This window comes from Ictalurus punctatus, chromosome 11 (genome assembly GCF_001660625.3).
Source record: "Ictalurus punctatus breed USDA103 chromosome 11, Coco_2.0, whole genome shotgun sequence".
NCBI lineage: Eukaryota > Metazoa > Chordata > Actinopteri > Siluriformes > Ictaluridae > Ictalurus > Ictalurus punctatus.
The window spans coordinates 7,401,036-7,422,405 of NC_030426.2; the positions used below are offsets into that span (position 1 = coordinate 7,401,036).

The 21,370-nt window shown below is 39.4% G+C and overlaps 1 protein-coding gene across 2 annotated transcripts in view; it reads left to right on the plus strand.

Moving 5' to 3' along the window:
* Positions 1 to 17,955, plus strand: part of necab3 (N-terminal EF-hand calcium binding protein 3) — a 50,433-nt gene extending 32,478 nt beyond the window's left edge. For both annotated transcript variants that reach the window (XM_017479205.3, XM_017479206.3), the window contains 9 exons: positions 2,897 to 2,994; positions 8,653 to 8,789; positions 10,561 to 10,682; positions 11,740 to 11,819; positions 12,595 to 12,648; positions 13,011 to 13,123; positions 15,963 to 16,040; positions 16,306 to 16,397; positions 17,050 to 17,955. In XM_017479205.3, coding sequence (XP_017334694.1) covers positions 2,897 to 2,994; positions 8,653 to 8,789; positions 10,561 to 10,682; positions 11,740 to 11,819; positions 12,595 to 12,648; positions 13,011 to 13,123; positions 15,963 to 16,040; positions 16,306 to 16,397; positions 17,050 to 17,078 — 803 coding nt within the window. In that variant the 3' untranslated portion in view covers positions 17,079 to 17,955. The remainder of the gene's footprint in view (positions 1 to 2,896; positions 2,995 to 8,652; positions 8,790 to 10,560; positions 10,683 to 11,739; positions 11,820 to 12,594; positions 12,649 to 13,010; positions 13,124 to 15,962; positions 16,041 to 16,305; positions 16,398 to 17,049) is intronic.
* Positions 17,956 to 21,370: the final 3,415 nt, after the last annotated feature.

Sequence of the window (21,370 nt, forward strand, 5' to 3'; positions counted from 1 at the left end):
TTTGCAGAATAGTAATTTTATTTGCTTCATGGATATAAATATTGGGATTCTTCTTTTTTTAAAAAAAAAAAAAAATCTATTATTGAGTAAAGCTGAAATAATAGCAGAAGCAGTCATTTTCGAGTTCTCTGTCACATCGAGTCAGATACAATTGATCACATATCACTATTGCAATGTCTTCATCACATGTCACATTTTCGTCTATATCGCACAGTCCTATGTGGCAGTGACTGCAGACTCATGACTGCCATTTGTGTGGTGGAAGAAAAATGAGTTGCCTTGTAATTAGAAGACATTAGAAGACAAGCTGTACGCAAGAGAAATTATATTGCTTAAATGATCAAAGTGGTTTCATTGATAAAATGAAACCACTTGTCATAGCAACTCCCCTCCCCATCATCGGAGACTGCCATCCCCTGAATATACACATAGATTTAGAGTCAGTTCCAGCTTCCACTACCACCTCATACCACATATGAACACCTGAAACACTCATTATCCTTGCGAAGTCTTGCAAACTATATAGCTTGTGTAAGTTCTGAGTCTTGTCCTTTCCCTGACTACCTATTGATTATTCTGACCTGTACCTTGTTCATCATTAACAACTTTGGATTGCCCCTCATTGATTATATTGACCATGATTCTTTGTGTACTGACCATTGCCATTGATTCTGTGGATAATGATGTTCTCCTCGTTTATAAAAGGCATTAAGTCAATCATCAATCATTATAGACCCATGTTTCCAAGAAAGAAATGTATCTGAGATTCAACAACGAAGGCAGAAACAGTATTGTTAGAAACAGTAAGTGTGTCGAACACATTGTATGTGCATAGAATGCCTTAAGGAGAATTTAAGCATATAATGTTGCTTTCTTTGGAATACCCATTCAGTTAAATGATCCTAACGTGAGTAACTAATGAAGGCTGAGATTACTGTGACGGTAGGTTTTGACTGCGAGAAACTAATTTACACAAGTCATTACACCAAGCAGGAGCGCTAGTCTGCTCTGTTTAAATGTCATTTCCAGTCTACAATTCTAGAAGTGTGTATTAGGAATGTAATGTTTGGATATTTCAGGATATGATCACTTAAACGTTCTGCATCCATTGTTTGGTACGCTATTGGAACATATAAAAAATAATGAACGCAAAGGAGAGTTCAGGAATGCCCAAAGGCCTGGAAGACCATAGAAAACAACTGTGGTAGATGACAGAAGAGTTATTTCCCTGGTGAAGAAAAAAAAACACACTTCAAAACAGCTGGCCAGATCAAGAACATCTTGCAGGAGGTAGGTGTATCTGTGTCAAAGTCAACAATCAAGAGAAGCCTTCACCAGAGTAAATACAGAGGATTTACCACAAGATATAAGACAGATTAGAGTTTTCAACAAACATCTAAAAAAACAAAACAAAAAACAAACCCACATAGTTCTTGAACAACATCCCATGGACAGATGAGACATGCATCATCTATCAGACTGATGGGAAGGGAGCATGGAGAAGAGAAAGAATCTTATCATCTTATGGCATGGGAATGCATGGCTGCTGACAGAAGCAGCAGGATTAATTGAGAAGTGTATAGGGCTAATATAATATCTGCTCAGAATCAGCGAAATGTTTCAAAATTCACTGGATGACCCTTCACAGTGTGGATGAACAATGACCAGAAGCATACTTCGAAAGGAACCCAAGACTTTTTTGAGGAAAAGAAATGGAATGTTCTGCAATGGCCAAATCCTGACCTGACCTGAATGTGCATGCATTTCACCTGCTGAAGGCTAAAGTAAAGGCAAAACAGCCCAAGAACAATCAGGAACTGACAAGAGATGTAGTAAAGGCATGGCAGAGCAACACCGGGGAACAAACCCAGTGTCTGAGCATGGGTACTCTGACCGGTCTGTGGCTACGCGACCCCATACGCAGCAAGCTGTGATGCACCGTGTGTTCTGACGCCTTTCTATCATAGCCAGCGTGAACTTCTTCAGCAATTTGTGCTACAGTAGCTCTTCTGTGGGATTGAACCAGACAGGCTAGCTTCACTCCCCACACATATCAATGAGCCTTGGTCACTGATAACCCTGTCATCAGTTCACCGGATGTCCTTCCTTGGACCATTTTTGGTAGCTACTAATCACTGCATACCGGTAACACCCCACAAGACCTGCTGTTTTGGAGATCCTCTGACCCAGTTGTCCTCCCATTACAATTTGACCGTTCTCAAAGTCACTCAGATCCTTAGTTGTGCTCATTTTTTCTGCTTTGAACACATTAGCTTTGAGAACTGACTGTTCCCTTGCTGCCTAATATATCCCACCCCTTGACAGGTGTCATTGTAACGAGATAATCAACGTTATTCACTTCATCTGCCAGTGGTTTTATTGTTATGGGGAAAAAAATCTCACTAGTGCGGCAGTGTGCAGCACTGTTTATCTAAAAATAGATGAGTGTTTTGTTCATTTCCGGACAGCAATGCTGTGTTCTTCTGTGCATTTGATAGCTGTTGTGTATGATAAACTTATGAACATGTGAGGAGTTGCAGCAGAGGTTGCAATGGAACATGTTTACAACAGTAGCAGATTACACATCCAGTGCAGTGTTTTCATTGGTGTCGCATGGCCAGTACACAGAAACACAAGTTGCTGGGGTATGAGTTAGGGGAGTGCAGAGAGAGGGGGTTGGGAGATTTTTTGGGAATTTGCAGCTGGATATAAAGGGGATCAGAGAGAGAGAGAGAGAGAGAAGGAAAGAAGCTGACATCACTTTGTCATTGCCCAAAAAATGAAACATTTATGTACCTTTTTATGGTCTTTTCCTAAACACTACAAAACCTTCATGCTGATCTAGCCATTTATACTCTCTATGCTCTCCTGTTCCCTGTCCTTTTCCTCTTTTCAGATTATTTTTCTCAACATCTTGGGGAGTATCTGAATGTCCTCTCAGCTCTAGAGAAGCTCAACGTTGCCATCCTAAAGGCAATGGACAAGACTAAAGAGGTAAGAAAACTTAACAAACCCCTTCCAACACTGACATGTTTATATAAATATAATATGAATGTTTTGATGATGGTTCAGTGTCATTAAAACGTGCCGAATGAGGGTGATACTGAAGGTGTGTGTGATTCTGCCCTGAAGCAGCACGGAAGAACCAGTTCACAGATGGAGACTTTCACTGCATTATACATAATGTCTGTTTTAAGTAGTGAAAATTCCAGGCTGTTTGTTTGCATGAATTAGCATGGTAAAGTGCTTGTGCGCTGCTGGGTTGTTATTCTGGAGAAATAGAACAGGGTGAGGTTTTGCTGTTGAGATGCGGGGTCTGAGCATCTGTAGCAGTTTGTCAGCATATTAGGAGAGCCCTGCGGTGAGAGACTCCAGCTGTGTGTGACTGGAAACTTTACTGAACTTTACTGTTACTTTATTCATGTTCCTTTCGGCCATGTCTGATGAGCTGAGCTGGATGTAAAAAAAACAACAACAAAAAAAAGAAAGAAATATGCAACAGTTCTGTGGTGTTGAAGCAATATAACGTTAAACTACCTAATCGTCCATCCATCTTACATTCAGTCCATTGCATTCAGTCCAACACTACATCGGGTTAACTTAACTTACATTATTTACAGCATGAATGAACATCCTGGCAATACCACGGTCATCTGGGGCTGGGAGTCTAAATGATGGCTTTCTTTTGAAGCTGTAGTTATTATACTCTATCTTATTTATTGGTTCCAGGGAGCGATGAAAGCCCATCTCCTTGAGAAGCTTGGTGTTTAGACCTTGTTTGCTCTTACTGATTCATTGATTCAACTCGCACTTCGTCCTAGGCATGTGAACGAACGCTAATTAATCTATTCCATCTACAAGAGCTTAAAGACAGGAGCATGTGTGATATATGAGATCAATACAAGATATGAATACTGCATTGTAGCGGTCCTTGCAGCAGCGGCAGACAGAGCACACACACACAGGCGATTGGAGGGGAATTAGTGCCGCTTTTATATACAATATTTACAAAACTGAAAATTTAGAAAGGGGTAGCGTGAAGGAGAGGAGTGAAGGGAGTGCAGGGAGTGCTGATGATGGGCTGGTGATCCCTCTTCCCAGCTGAGAATTGTCGTGAGGAGAGAGCTGTGCAGCGTCACGGTGGGACTCCCGAATGGGGCAGACATCCACCGCTGAGCAGCGATGATGGGCAGCCAGGGAGCGTTGTCGTCCTTGTCGGCAAAGTCTTCTGGAAAAGTTCACAAAAAGACACAGAGTTAGCCGTTTGTTAAAAGGACACCGCTCAACTTGATGCTCCCAGTGTGCACTTTTATACTCTGGCGCTGTCTCCCAGATGGTAGAGAACCGCTGCTGTAATTAGTGATCACCAGCTGTGCGTGGTTTGGACCACCCCGCCTTTCGACCACACGCTGATGCTGTCCAAAACACTAGGGGTGCTGAAAGGGACCTCTGTCTATATATATATATATATATATATATATATATATATATATATATATATATATATATATATATATATATATATATATATATATATATATATATATATATGTATATGTATATATATATATATGTATATGTATATATATGTATATATATATGTATATATGTATATGTATATGTGTGTGTGTGTGTGTGTGTGTATATATATATACTGTAGCTGGTGAAAACTCTTATGCTCTGTCACAAATCCACATACAGGCACAGATGAAACCTGCAGGACTGCACCGAGGTGTAGCTTAAAGTATAATCAAGAACCTGTTCTGCTCCATTTGTCGTGTTAGTTTTTTGCAGCTGATAGATGTTGAAAGACTAAATGACTAAGACTTCACAGTAAGATTTTGCACAATAGGGGATGGCAATTATTCATGTGTAATTTCTAGCTACAGGCTCTCAGTCGATTATTGAGCAGGTTCACCTGATAAGGAAAAATACTTTCCTAACTAACTCCTGAGACATTGGCTGGTGGTACTAGCCAAAATAGATCTCTTTACCTAGCCAGTTTCAAGTGTCAGCATTTACAGATTTACACATTGCAATTTTAATCTTAAATATCTTATATCAGTTTTGACATTGAGATCCATCCATTTTCTGTACCGCTTATCCTACACAGGCTTTGGAAATCCCAATCAGCCTACAATGCATACCCAGAGGAAACCCCCAAAGCACAGGTAGAACATGCAAGCTCTGTGCACACAGGGCAGAGGTGGGATTCAAATCCCCAATCCTGGAGGTGTGAGGCAAACGTGCTAACCACTAAGCCACCGTGCCCAACCATATTGCGTTACATTTATTTATTAGTGCACGCATGCAAAATTTCTATAAAAACAAGAAATGAATTCCTTTTTTTTTTTTTTTTAGTGTCAAGATGTATACTTTACAATTACTGGCCTACCTTTTTCGATATATCGGTCTATCCATCCATCCATCCATCCATCCATCCCAAACCTTATCCAAACATATCCAAATGTATGCAATGTGCGTATCACTGCTGATCATATAAAACAATTTTTTTGGGTGAAATGTCTGCAAAATTCTGCACAAATACAAAAACTATTCAGCTACTTGAAGGCAGCCGGGGGGGTGGGGGTGGGGGGGGTGGGGGGGGAGGATTAGGGGGGGACAGTAGGAGGTAAACAGCACGCTACTCTTTTCTAGAGAACAAGCAGCAAATTCACATCTAATGTCCATTGTTGTGGTGAATAATAAGACACTAATAAACACTAACACAGATACATTAACCAGTTTTATTTTTTATTTTCAGTGGACTGACCGAGATCTAAGGTTTTTCAAACCTTCTTTGATGATACCTGAAAATGAGATAATGACATATGATAATTAAATGAATAAATAAACCTGGCAATGTCTTCTAGGTAATTGAAGATCATGTCAAATCATACCCCATTTTAAAGCTTATGATGAGCAGGATTGTTTCAAATAGATGTGTGTTATTAATATTGCTGGTTCAAGCCAACCAGCTGGAATTGTTTACACAATTACACAACTGAAGTGAACTAAAAACCAGCTTAATTATAAGCCAAAAAACAGACCAGTAACGACAAAATCAGACTTCTTTCGCTTTTCTACAAAGTTATCATGTTAAAGAAACTTCATATTTTGTGATTTCCCATCTCTGCAATAATAATTACAAGTAGAAATTGCAATTAGAAAATTATTACGGAATTTGCACTAGTGTTTGCAAACAATCTACATTTTGACTTCATTTGATTGCATCAGCTGGGGTTTTTGTTGTTGTTATTGTTGCTTTGATCATGTATGATTGTTCTGGTAAAAAATACACAAAGTTCGAGGGAGAGAGAGGGAGAGAGAGAGAGAGAGATCAGATTACTAGCCGACAAAATTATATGAAACTTTGTTTACAGAGAGCAAAGTTATTGCCTAAAAATGTGGATTACATCAGTGTTTATTGTATTATACAACAAAAACTTTTGGTCTAATTAGAAACCTGATGCCGGTGTCTGAACCACTAAGGGCCAATGAGAGGCACTGCCAACACTCTTCAGTTCAGTTTGAGCTGTTTTGTTTAGTGAAACCTCGTCAGACTGTGCATGAGTCAAATTTTCCTGATTCATTTCCCTAGAATGTTGTTAGGAACATTACATCAGAGCAGATTCCAGTGTCCTCTGGCATAGTTTGATTTCAGTTTTGGTGCAGTGGTTGAGTTGCATTCTCTCTGTATGGGATGTAGTCTTTAAACAACTGGACAGTTGATACAGTTTTGTTTAGTACGCATTTCTTTTTAAAACCTTTTCCAATCACTTTTGCTACCGGACCACATAGCCAACACAAAAATTACAGTCATGTAAAAAAAAAAAAAAAAAGTACACCCCATGGAAATTGTGGGCTTTTTTGACATATTTTGACGAGCAAACATTTCATCCTCTTTTAAACAGTGCCCATTAATAAAGGTGGTACACTCAAAGGACACATGAAATTGACATTTTGTGGTCATTTTCACAATTTAAATGAACAAAAAATCAGATCGGTCACATGGAAAAAGTAAGTACACCCCTACATTTATCACACCTTCAAATCCATAAAATTAGAATCAGGTGTTAAAGATTGGTCAGTGATTAGAACCTGCTTAGGGAGTGCAGGTGGAACCGGTTTTATTTATACTCCCCTCATATCTAGTGTCGGGTGTTCCCTTTGTTATTGAGGTGTGGGGTGTCATCATGCCAAGGTCTAAAGAGTTCTATAAGGCCTTCAGAAAAAAAGGTTGTGGATGCCTATGAGTCTGGAAAGGGATTTTAAAAGCTCTTCAAATTATTTGTAATACATCATTCCACTGTAAGGAAAATCATCTACAAATGGCGCAGATTTGAAACGACTGCCAATTTGTCCAGGACTGGCCATCCCAGCAAATTTAACCCAAGAGCAGATTGGGGTTCTTGGAGACTTCTTTTTGCAGACAAAGTTTCATCACAGGATCTGCTAGTAAATCTTGTAACTGTTGGTGTCAAAGTGCAGGCTTCTACAATCAGAAAAAGATTGCACAAATTTGACCTGCATGGGAGGCGTGCCAGGAAAAAGCCTTTGCAACACTACAGTTTGCCAATGAGCATATAAGCAAAGACCAGGCCTTTTGGAATAAAGTGCTCTGGACAGAAGAATCAAAGATGGAGTTGTTTGGCCACAGTAACAGCAGACATGTTTGGCGAAGACCGAGGAAAAGCATTTCATCCCAACTGTGAAGCACGCTGGTGGAAATGTTATGGTTTGGGGTTGCTTCGCTGCATCAGGGACTGGAGAGCTTTCATTCATTGATTCTACTATGAATTCTGCATCATAGTAAAGAGTGCTTGAAGATAATGTGAAGCCATGTATCTGAAAGTTGAAGTTGAACTGAAAGTGGACCTTAGAACAGGATAATGATCCTAAGCACACTAGCAAATCCACCAAGGAATGGCTCAAAAAAAAGAAATGGATGGTGTGAAGGGGAGGAGGGAGTGACCAGGCTGTGAGGATGCACACCTGGCACTGATTTGGCTAATCAGTGGGAGAGGGAGATATGTTATCTTATGTTTGAGTTTGGTTCATTATTAAAGTTTATGTTTATGTTCAGCTGGTTCCTGCCTCCTCCTTGCCCGACCTTAAAGCTTGTTACACTGGTGCCGAAACCCAGGAAGGAGGAGGGATGTGCTGTTGGAGAGCTCTTGCCGCTGTGGGAGGATCGTGACGCTGAGGAGGCGGTGGTGCTGGAGTCGTTGCCGAGGAGGACGGAAAAGTCGCTGATGCAAAACGCCTACAAGAAGTTATTTCTGCTAAAGGGGGCAATACCAGCTTCTGAGGCCAAGGGTGTACTTACATTTTCCGCAGAAGAACATCACATCTATTGTTATTTCTGTTGAATAAATGGTTGAAAAAGCGATTTTTTCCTCTTTGTTCAAATATATCAACTTTATTAATAGGCACTGTTTCAAAGATGATCAAATGTCTGCTTGTCCAAATATGTCAAAAAAGCCCACAATTTCCAAGGGGTGTACTTATATTTTCACTTGACAGTATGTTGGAATGCACCATTAGGTCACTTTCTACTTCCATTAAAGAGCTATTATCTAGCTAACATGACTCCGTCTCTCTCTCTCTCTCTCTCTCTCTCTCTCTCTCTCTCTCTCTCTCTCTCTGCAGGAATATCAGGGCTCATCCGTATTGGGGCAGTTTGTGACACGCTTTATGTTGAAGGAGACGTCCAGCCAGCTGCTCTCTCTTCAGATGTCTCTGCAGTGTGCCATGGAGGCTGTGGAGGAGCAGAGCAGCCCTGCACCGTGAGACACACATACACAAGTCACAGATTCTCAAGCAGTGCCAGGACTGCTTTCAAACCAAAACCCTGAAATTGAGCCCATGTTCATCTCAGTGGCATTCATAATGAATCTCAGCGTCATACTGCATGTGTAGATCAGTGCCATTTCCAGAGGGGCTAAATAGACTAAATAAAAATTGCTGCATGATCTGTACAATTGATCAAAAATTGATGTGGTGTCACATGCTCATGCATTTCAGTAGTACTAGCGGTGAAGCACAAACTTCTTACTTGATCATTTAAGGCATGATCAGAAAATCTTGCTATATTAATAATGTTGATATAAAATACCTTCATGACAGGTCAACTGAAATTGATTAAAATAACATGCTAGTAATATGGATAAATGACATGTTATCTTATTAAATGAGACCTAACCTTCTTTTCCTCCTGCATTGGACATCTAGTATTTTCTAATGCTTTTATCGGCTGATACAGATTACAGGCCAATACATTGTATTCATCCCTGTTTCAAACAGCAATGGGAAAAATGCCCAATACTCATTGGTTAATCCTGTTTCTCACCATAGTTATGAACATGGTAAATGGTCTGCACTTATATAGCGCTTTTATTCAAAGCGCTTTACACTGTGTCTCATTCACCCATTCACACACACACACACACCAATGGTAGCAGAGCTGCCATGCAAGGCGCTAACTTTCCATCGGGAGCAACTTGGGGTTCAGCGTCTTGCCCAAGGACACTTCGGTATGTGGAGTCACGTGGGCCAGGAATCGAACCGCCAACCCTACGATTAGTGGACAACCCGCCCTACCACCTGATCCACAGCCGCCCATTACTATATAGAAATTACAATTTGACATTGAATATCGTTTTGCAGGTGTATATAATGAGCTGCACTGTGTGTGTTGTCTTAAGCATCCAGGAATTTCCATTGGGAACTGGGAAGTATTTCTTGGAGGGATCAAACCTGAAATCCACCTCCCTAGCTACACCACTGGTGTAGATGAATGTGTGTGTATGTTTGTGTGTGTAGTGTGTGTGTGTGTGTGGTCTGTTCTCTTCCAATAACCAGGACATCTCACAGAAAAAAAGTATTTTTGCAGCCATTACGCCTGACACAATTATTACATAATCACCTAATTAACCATTATATTCTACAGTCACATTTGTATGTATGTAGTCCGTTTATTCTGAAACACTTTAATGTAATCACATCACAGCTCCATCATAATGCCATCATTTCACATTATTCTCAGCTTTGAACTATTAGTAACTGTTTTGTTATGGAGCACAGTGATGTTTTGTGGTGTTGGAACAGAATAGTACATTATTTATTTACATAGTTATTGCTACATTCTTTATTGGACAGTAACCTATTGGTGTATTTCAGTATGTTCTATTTAATAAATGGCTGTTTATGGGCATAATTCCACTTCTGATATATTTAGCAGAGGCATTCATTCAACGGAAATGTTACAGTCACAATTATTCATATCAATTAATTGTCAGCCAAAATTTCCTAACCTTGAAAGGCCTAGTCTCTTTCTTATTTGTCTATCCTTTCATTTTTAAACCCTTTCAACTTTGGGGAAAAAAAAGTTGCTTGGTTGGCTTTTTGGCATGAATATGTTTCCTTCAGTGTTGCCAGAGCAACTGAGCATGGTGCTAATGACCATAAAAAATAATGCTTTCAAGACCACTGACATTCAGTTTTGTTCCTTAACTGTTTTCCTTTTTACCCCCCACCCCCGTCTCTCTCTCTCTTTAGGGTTGAGGTGAAAGTACCGGATCATCTTTCCTTACAAAAGAATAACAGGAGGTGTGGCCGCAGAGTGCAGAAAAATATGTGCCTCTCTCCTACAGACCCATACTCTGGCATCCTTACCACAGGTGACGTACATACAGTGCCCTCCGCTAACCTGTGGTGTGTTTGTGATTGTTTGATATCCATGAGAGCAGAGTGTTTTTGTGAATTTTTTGGTACAAAAGATCAGAAGGTTAAACAATAAAGACAATTTTTCACAGCCTTCTTTGCTCATATTTACAAAGGGTGCCAATATTAGTGGAGGGTGCTGTATAAGCACACACACACACACGCGCACACACACACACTTCATCTGGGCCTTAGCCTTAATGTCGTGTTGTTTCTGCCAACAGTCCTCATTATTGGTGCTGCAATTACTGTCAAAGCAGCTCTAGCCTTTATGTTATGGCTCTTGTCTGGGTGTCACTCTGATATGATGAAACAGGTTTGAGTGTTAGTCCTTGTCCTTAAGAGCTCTGGGTCAGAGTGCATATAGCTGGCTCTGGAGTGGTATGGCCTCGATTGTTTTATACATACACAGTTTATAAACGCACTAATGATATTTATAGCATTAAAGTATAATCAATACAATCGTATAATATAATTGAAATATAATAAAAACCAATTGTCATGAATGGGTATATTTATGTAATTATGCCAGAATTGCAATCGATTACAAAATCTTTTTGGATTTCTAAAGGGAGAATGACATTTCATGCACGATTTTCTTCTCTAATAAAAGAAGGTAGTCATTTTGACAAATGATCCGGAACGTCGTCACTTAGTGTTCTTCACACTGTAATGCAGTCAGATTGTGACTTGTATAACATCTACAATGTTTTGGTGATTGTCAACAGTTTCTGCAATTCAGAGACATTTCATGTGACTGACCGTTTGCTTTTTAAATAACTGGTAAAAAAAAAAAAAAGAAAGAAAGAAAAGAAAAGGGAAAAAAATGAAAAAGGAAGGCTCTTTTACAGTGCTACGTTGAAAACATGTCTGCTTGGTTGGTGTATTGTTAGCAAACAGACAGAAGAGTCATCACAGTGCCTACCACTGACAGGCCTTGAGCTTTTTCACTGAGTCTGAATGAGCACAAAAGCTTGCCTGGTTTGTGAGCGGTGCTGTCTATTATTGCCTCAGGTGTTACTGTGGATACAGATGACCACTGGTCCTCTCAGATCAACAGACTGCAACAGCTCATTGACAAACTGGAGTGCCAGGTGAGCACCTGTGACCACATACCTCTGTTCATTCATTTCTTCATACGTCTGTCCATCATGTATCTATCATTCCATCCTACTACTGTACAGTACAACTGTGCATTAATCGGTCATTTCATTTAGCCAGTTATTCAGCTGCCTTGCATGGATTTATTCCTCATCAAACTATACGTGCAGTAAACTGTCTCTCCATTAAGCTGTCAGTGTGCTCCATCCATCCATCCATCCATCCATCCATCCATCCATCCATCCAGAGACGTTTAATGTGGCCCATCATTAAACCATTAAACCATCCATCCAATAATATTCATTCATCCACCCATCCATCTAATGGCATCCAGAGACCCTGAATGTGACCTGTCAGGAATCCATCCCGCCAATCCTTTCCATCCATCCTTTCACATCCATCCATCCATCCATCCAATCCCATCTATCCACCCATCCATTTATCCACCCATCCATCCAGTTCCATCCATCAAGAGACATTTATTGTGATCCATCGTGGATCCATCTAATCCTATCCATCCATCCATCCACCCAAAAGACCCACCCAACCTAAGTAAAGTATATCTGTCAGTTTGTCTCATTTTCCCCCTGCCTATACAGCCATTTATTCATATAGTAATAGTAATCAAGCCACCTACACATTATATCATTCATCCAACCATTTACAAGATGGTCAATAATACAGTTACACACTAATAGTTTGCAGTGAGGCTTTGGAAGGTTTGTGCTTCCTTTATGCTATTTTCTAAATGTCCTGTCCTTTTTCCAGAGTCCAAAGCTGGAGCCGCTGAAAGAGGACTCGTTGGCCAGCACATATAAATCAGTGAGTGTTTGCATCTGCGGCAGAACTCCCTGCACCATCAAATACCGCCAAGTAGCACTAACAGCTCTGAGATGCTGACCAGCTCTACTCTCTCTGCTGAGGAGATATGTAATCTGAGAATGCAGGTCCAGCAGATCAATAGGCTTTGATGTCTGACTTTGTTTTTAAGCTTGTATTATAAGCTATTATAAGCTTTCTCAATGCTTCCTCTCTGCATCTCATATTGACGTTATTCTTATCATTTTTCCCTGCGCACTGAACCCCTATATTCCATCTCTTTCACTCTGCTCTATATCTAACATCCTGTTTCTCACAGTATGTTTCTTGTTCTCTGTCATCCCTGCTCCACCTCTTTCATACAGAACATTCTGTTGGTGCAGAGGCAGATGGCAGTGACGGAGGACAATCTTGAGGAGTTTCAAAAGGCCCTGAAAAGCTACGCTGATTCCACCACCAACCAAAGTGACAATCTACAGTGAGAATTTACATGTCCACGCATGAAAATTACACTTAAAAATCTCCAATGAATAACATGCCGACATGATATTTTGAGCCTAAGCACATGGGGATGCTGAATTTTTATGTATACAAAAAAGCGTTTTTTGTTGTTGTTTTTTTGTGCAAATTTTACTGCTTTAAAATAATCAGTACCTCTACTATTCATATTTGGAAAGCCTATTTTTTTTATTTATTACTAATTTTATATATACTGTGGCAGCATGGAGGTACAGCTCCAGAGAGTGTTAGGGTTACTGTCTGTGTAAATTTCTCCTCAGAAAATGCAGGTAGACTGACTGGCTATGCTAAATTGCCCTATAGGCATGAAAGAATGTATCAGTGTATGTGCTCATGGTGCCCTGCCCTGAGAACTGGCATCCCCTCTAGGGTGTAGTCCTGCCTTGCACCCAGTGTCCCTGGGATAGGTTCCAGATCTAACCTGAGCAGGATAAAGTAGTTCCTGCAGATGAATGGTGAATGAATGAATACTGTTTTATTAGAGAAGAGGAAAGGGTGCTTCTAGTGTTAACTGTATATAACCTCAGGTTCATAAAGATCTTATTGTAATAAACTACAATATGCAAGACATACAGTACACTATATGACCAAAAGTGTGTGGACATCCTCCTGAGACCTACCTTCCCCAAACTGTTGCCGCAAAATTGAAGCACATAATTGTCTAGAATGTCCTTGTATGCTGTAGCTTTTAGATTTCCCTTCACAGGAACTAAAGGGCCCAAACATGTTGCGGCATGACAGTGCCCCTGTGCACAAAGCGATGCCCATAAAGACATGGTTTGCCAAGGTTGGACTGGAAGAACTCGAGTGGTCTGCACAGAGCCCTGACCTCAACCCCAGCGAACACCTTTGGGATGAACTGGAGCGCTGACTGCACACAAGGACTCCTCACATAACATCAGTACCTGACTTCACGTATGCTGTTGTGGCTGAATTAACACAAATCCTCACAGCACCAATCCAAAATATAGCTTAAAGTCTTCCTAGAAGATTCAAGGCTGTTATAGCCAAATCACCCTACAGCTCTAATGCCTAATGCCCCTGTATAGTAAGGGGGACACTATATTGTAAAAACAATCAAGCACCGTCTTTCGGATGAGACGTTAAACTGAGGTCCTGACTCTCTGTGGTCATTAAAAATCCCACACTTCTCATAAACGGGGTATAACCCCGGTGTCCTGGTGAAATTCCCCCATTGGCCCTTATCTATCATGGCTCCCTAATAATCTCCATCCCTGAATTGGCTACGTCACACTCCTCTCCTCCAATAGCTGGTGTTGTGGTGTGAGTTCAGGCGCACTATCATCCAAGTGGATTCTACACATTGGTGGTGGTTGAGGGGCTTTCACCCCATACAATGTAAAGCACTCTGAGTGTCTAGAAAATCACTACATAAATATAAGGAATTATTATTATTATTATTATTATTATTATTATTATTATTATTATTATCATAGCAGCAAGGGGGGGGGGACTAAATCAGGAATGGGATGTTCAGCAAGCACATTATCAGTGTGATGTTTAGGTGTCCACATACTTTTGGCTATATAGTGTATTCATAACAGATATTTTATGTTATACAACAGTTAGTCCTGGTCCACTAATTTGATTGGTCGAGTGGCATTCCAAGAGTTCTTACATTTATTATAACCGCACTGGGAATGTTTCACTGATTGTGGCACTCCTGTCACTCCTTTCGTCTGTGTTCGCCATGTAAAAATCCACTTCCTAGTTCGAAATGGTTACTACAGTATTGTTAGCGACATGGCAAATGATACTTTTCAGGAATATAAGCTTTGACAAATATGAAAATCTGTCAGATGAAGATGAAAAGGAAGAAGGAGCACTCATTTTACCGGAAGCACCTTTAACAGGAATGTACAAATCAATGTGACGTTCTATAAAGTGAGTGTGGCTTCTTAGGGCTCTATTTCCACTAGCACAGTAAAAATAAACAGGACATTTGGCCATACTGTGTTTGAAATGTCACTTACTCGATATTAGATTCTTGTTTATAGAACTAAAAAGCAATATTGGACTTGCAGTCGTGTGGTTATGCTGAATATCAGCATGGATGTGATTAGCTACGGCACTCAGTCTGCATCATCGTGCCTATGGCCAAATCGCAGCCATGCCAAAATTGTGTGATATTGCTTAAACATAAACACAAATAGAGCCATAGAGGTGACACCTTCAAATATTAACAGAAGTGCATAACTATCAACAAAGGTTTTTTTTTTTAATCAAATTGCACTCCTACAGATTCTCCATGGCAATGTCGTAACCACCAGTATGTTATGGTTTTATTTAAAGGGCTTTTGTCCACTGGAGAGCAAGATCAGATCAATAATAATGAATCACCAAGAGGAAAATATTTTTGAAACAAATAAAATCCGCATGGGGCGGCATGGTGGCACAGCTCCAGGGTCCCCAGTTTGATCCTGAGCTTGGGTTACTGTGTGGAGTTTTGTACGTTCTCCACAAATTTGCATGGGCTTCCTCTGGGTTCCACCCACCTCCAAAAAACACCCTGGCACCAGGATTGGCTCAGTTAAGTTCCCTTAGTTGTAAATGAGTATCTGAATGTGCATGAGCATGTTGCACTTCAATGGGCTGGGTGTGTTCCCACTAGGCTCCGGATCCACTGCGACCCTGGCCAGGATAAAGCAGTTACTGAAATGAATGAATGAATGAATGAATGAATGAATGAAACTAAAGAAGGTGTTGTGGTGTTATAAGTGCAGCCACTAGATATTAATTAGAAAGTCATCAGCCATTCTACGCCTTGTTTTTTTCAGTGTGTCCATCCAGAAGCTGCCTGAGAAGAGCTGCTACATAATATACGAATTCTGGCAAGATCGTATATCCTGGATGAGGTACGGGTGTGTGTTTGTGTGTGATGCACAATGCATGTGTGTACTCCTTTGGTAAGAAATTAGGTCAATGTGTATCAGCTGTGTTCCTGTTTATTTAAAAGGCACACTTAGCTAATAAGCAGATGGCAGATCTTCTAGGAAATGCTGCTCCATCCTCTACACACGTCGACCCGTTTTCTTACTGAATCCTTAGGATTTTAGTTGTGACGAGTGGTATTTTTAGACTATGAATTAATCAGTCTGCCTCTTGCTCTCTTTCGTTCAGTTATCTGCAGTCTGAGGCGAGTAAAACTTTTCAGCGCAGTATCATAGATATGCTGGAGGATCCTGAACTCGTCTCCACCATGCTCATGCCGGGTACGTGATTGTGTGTGGGTTAGAAGGGTTTTATGTTGGGGAAAGATTGGCTATGTATAGGGATGTGTTTGTTGGGATCGTCAGTGATGCCTTGGCAAGCCATTAACTTGCCCTCATATCTGAAGTAATACCAGAGACATTTTGGTACTGTATTTTGTGGGAGTTGGACAGGATTTGTGTGGTAAAATAGGCTTTTCACTGTAGTGTATTCGCTTTTTGAGAGTCAGTTAACTTGAGTTAAGAGACACCTGAAAATTACATAGCTGGAAAGCAATATCAAGAACGAAAAGCTACGCAGTCAGCCCTGTCTACATAATTCTAAATGATGTGTATATATATATATATCCTAAGCTAATGCTAGTTAATATATTGCGTGCTAATGTTCAGTTAAGCGAATAATGCAATGCTAATATACAAACATGGTCAACTTTTGACGATTTTATGTTGAATTGATGTTTGATTTGAGGAATTAATAGTTATGTCAATTGATTAAACTGAACAGTGTTTAATCTGTGTCTCTTTTTTTTAAGCATGTGGTACACACAGGCCATACTGCCTTTGTTCAATTTGAAGAAAATTACGCATTGTATGTGTTGAAAGTAACGCAAAGTCTCTCTCTCTCTCCCTCCCTCCCTCCCTCCCTCTCTCTCAGCATCCTGGTGGATTATGACAAACAATTAACCTTCACAATATGCAGTATGCAGTCTTCGCAAATGAGAAAAAAAAAAAATAAGTACAGCATCTCAAAATGACTGTGTGTATGTGTCTTGTTGCTCCCTAGCTCAGACAAAAAATATTGTCTTCCTTCCACCTCATGGCTTCGTTTGTGTTCTTCTACCATTCCATCTGTATGAAAATGATAAAACAAATCCAGGCATGGTTCTAATCTCTCTAGCATGTATAAAAACTCAAAGTGACTTTTGCTTCATGCAGAGGCTGTTGCCCGAGCTATGAGAGCTTACATGGCTTTAAGGTGGAAATTCTACAGATTAAGAAAGGCGCTTTTTTTTTTTTTTTCCACTTAAAACAATTAAATGTGTAAATGGAAGGAAAGAGTATCACTATTTGCTTTGACAACTCTAGATGTTTACTTCCTTGGGTACCATAGAACAAAAATAGCTGTTTGAGATTGCATGCTTATTAGAAATTATAGTTTAAGACCTACCTGTCCATGCTTGCTTAAGGTTTCTAAAGATAAATCTGAACTGTGTGATTGTATGAATAGAGTAGCCCATATTTGAAACTTGACTGTTCTGCCTTGTGGTTTCTCAGTTGTTACGCAAGTCCTACCAATTTAAGGTAATCTATTATTTTATGGATTCATGTATTTATCTTTAACTGAAATGCTTAAGTTGTATACTCGTTAACTGAGTCTATTTTCTTTATTTCCTATTGTTTGATGATGAAGCATACTGTATCTCTATATGATATAGCCTGTATATGTTAATTGCTTGACCTAAGATTGCTCAGATTTATTTATTTATTTATGTATTTAAAATGACTTACTTATATCTATTGTATTTAAGTATATGCGAAATAATAAAACTAAAAAAAAAAAACAACACGATTTGTGCACCTCTCGAGTTCACTTCATTTTCTTGCCGTTTTGATCACAATTGTATTTTGAAGCTTTCAGTCAATTTTGTCAAAATGTGATTGCATTGTGTTTCTATTCTTGCTGCGAATATGATTTTCTGAAGATTTTATGAAGTTCATGACAAACTTCTCAACTGAATTTTTATGACAGTGCGTGGCATTTCTTAACAGTATGACAGCTGATTTAGCTGTGTGAGGCACTTTTGCTGAAGCTCTTTGCTATAAACAAACACATTAAGGATTTTTTTTTAAAGTTTTCTCTACCAGAAAATTCATGTTTCTCTCAATTAGTGCAAGCTGCCCAGGCCCTGAAGCAGTAAAGCATCCCAAACCATCACACTGTCACCACCATGCTTGACCGTAGGTATGATGTTCCTTTTGTGGAATTCTGTGTTTGGTTTATGCCAGATGTAACGGGACCCCTGTCTTCCAAACAGTTACACTTTCGATTCATCAATCCACAGAATATTCTCCCAAAAGGTTTGAGGATCATCAAGGTGTGTTTTGGCAAAATTTATACGAGTACTAATGTTCTTCTGGGTTAGTGGTTTTCAACTCTCCTCTTTTACTTGGATGCTTTTGCCCAGTGTCTTTCTGATAGTGGAGTCATGAGCAGTGACCTTTATTGATGCAAGAAAGCCTGTAGGTCCTTTGATGTTGTCCTTGGTTCTTTTGTGACTCACTGGATGAGTCGTTGCTGAGCTCTTGGAGGAATTAATCACCGTCTTCCTCATAATTTCTGCAATTTATTTCAATTTTGGCATAGTGTGTTGCTAGGTACGACCTTTTAACCAGTTGATGTGATTGAACAGGGTTTGCAGTAATCAGGTCTGGTTGTGTCTAGTCCAGCTGAACTCCATTATGAATGCAGTTTCATAGATTTGGGGAATTAGTAACTACGGGGGCAAATACATTTCCACACAGGCCCAGTTGGTATTGGATAACTTTTTTGCTTCAATAAATAGCATTATCATTTAAAAACTGTATTTTGTGTTTACTCAGGTTGCCTTTGTTTTGTCTTCGATTTTGTTTTCATTTCTGAAACAATTTAGTATGAGAGATACACAAAAACAGAAGAAATCAGCTTTTCACAGCACTGTATCTCTGATAAGGCTTGAGACCCAGGGTCAAGATAAAGTAGCTCTCAGGAGCAGGTGTCTCACACCTGTAGTAATTTAAAATTTTTCACCATATACAGTGGGGGAAATAAGTATTGTACACATCAACATTATTTTCAGTAAATATATTTCCAATGAGGTTATTCACATGAAATTTTCACTAGGCATCAGTATTAACTCAAGAAATCTGGAAATATAAAGAATTCACAACATAAAAGTTCATGAATAAAGTTGTGTAATAAAGCAGAATGACACAGGAAAAAAGTATTGAACACACTAACTGAAGTTTATTTATATATTTACTGAAAATAATGTTGACGCATCCAATACGTATTTCCCCCACTGTATGTATTTCCATTCCTGTTAATTATGTAATCTTTAATTCATGGTAGTCTTATCTTATTTGACCAATAAGTATGAAGTTCTTTGTTTCCTTCTAACCAATCATGAAAACACTAGCCCTGTGCAGTGAACTATATAATTGCATGTAACACTATGTTCGTTGGAGTTCTTCTGCCCAGCTGTGACGAGAATAAACATTACTGTGGAGCCAACTGTGTGACTTTAACGTCTACAGAAGGTAGCCTAATATTTTCTACCACAATGGTCCACTTAAAGGGAAGGTCACTGAAAATCAGTACAATATAACGAAACATCCCTATTCTGATGGGAGTGGCCTCTTCCAGAGTGACTCCGCCTCCATCCACAGGACACAAGGACTCACTGAATGACTTAATGAATATGAAAATGATATATATAAAATGTGCTACAGTTTTCTGCCAGCAGATCTCAACCCAATTCAAAACCGTTCAAGTAATAGTGTGGCTTCTGATGCCATGCCATCATCTGTACAAAATCATCATACAAAAATCACAAGCATTGCATAAATAAAATAAATATAAAACCAAACGAAAGGAAAATCCAGCAGTTAAGATTATATAAAATGCTTTACATTTACATATGCCAAAAAATTCTAAAAACCTCTTCTGGTAAAATCTTACTAAACAAGTCCTTAAGTGAGCTTAGTACATAAAAAAGTTGTCTACTTGCATTAAAAGCAGAACAGTCCAATAAAATATGTTTAATGGAAAGCAGGGACTTGCAGAACATATATAGAGTCAGGTCTTCATCTTTTAGCAGAAATGCATGCGTCAGTCTTGAATTACCTATGCGACATCTAGAGAAGACTTGATCAAGTCTTGTTTTCAAAGAGATTATAAATCTGTTGGGGACTTTAGGATGGATTCCGTGTAATTTGTTGTTTACACACGTATCCCATTCTTCTTGCCATTTGTGTAATATATAGTGATTGACAGAAGGTTTAAGGTCTGGGGAGGATTTGACACTCTTCTACTTCCAGCTTAATTTCCTCCTTTGAAGCCGTATCCACTTGTTCATTTCCTGATAGTCCACTTTTGTTAAGATGCAGCCTACAAAAAGATGATCAGTTTTTAAAGTTTCCATTGCTTGGAGACAAGATTTGGAGTGTGTAAAAATGATCAGATTCTTTTGTTGTACTTTTCCAATATATTCCAGGGATAGAAGTAAGGCACGTGCTTCGGCTGTGAAAAATGAGCATTGTTTTGGCATGCGAATTCCATAATGTTGTTGTTCAGTCACCACTGCTGCAGTTACACCGTTTTCCACTTTCGAGCCTTCTGTAAATATAGGTAAGTGAAAAGGGAAGAGATTTCCAGTGTCTAAATATTGCTGTTTGTATACATTTGGATGAGTCATTCCTTTCTTCTGATGAGTCAGATCCACGTTGATTGGTTTCCTTAGTGTCCAAGGGGGTAAAGAACTGGAGTGCCAGAAGTGAATCTGGTTTAGATTGTCCAAGTTTATGATTAAGTTTTCCAAATATGGTTTACTGCGAATACCAATGTTTTTAGGTTTGTTCTCGCACTGATGAATGTATTGTGGATAAAAATAAAAAAAATGTAGGACAGGCTGGGTTAGTTTTGTTTGCCTCTAGTTTAATAGCGTATTGGAGTGATAGCTTTAACCGTCTATTACGGAGTGATTGTTCATTGGCTTCAGTGTACAAACTTTGCACTGGTGAAGTTCTGAATGCTCCCAAGGCAAGCCGTAATCCTTGATGATGCACTGTGTCAAGCATTTGTTTGCATGATTTCCTGGCAGAATCATAAATTAAGCTCCCATAGAAGTATAGTGTACTCTGCTTCCCATTTAGTTTTGGCCAACACTTTAATTATATTCAGAGCTTTAAGACACTTGTTTCTTAAACTTTTCAAATGT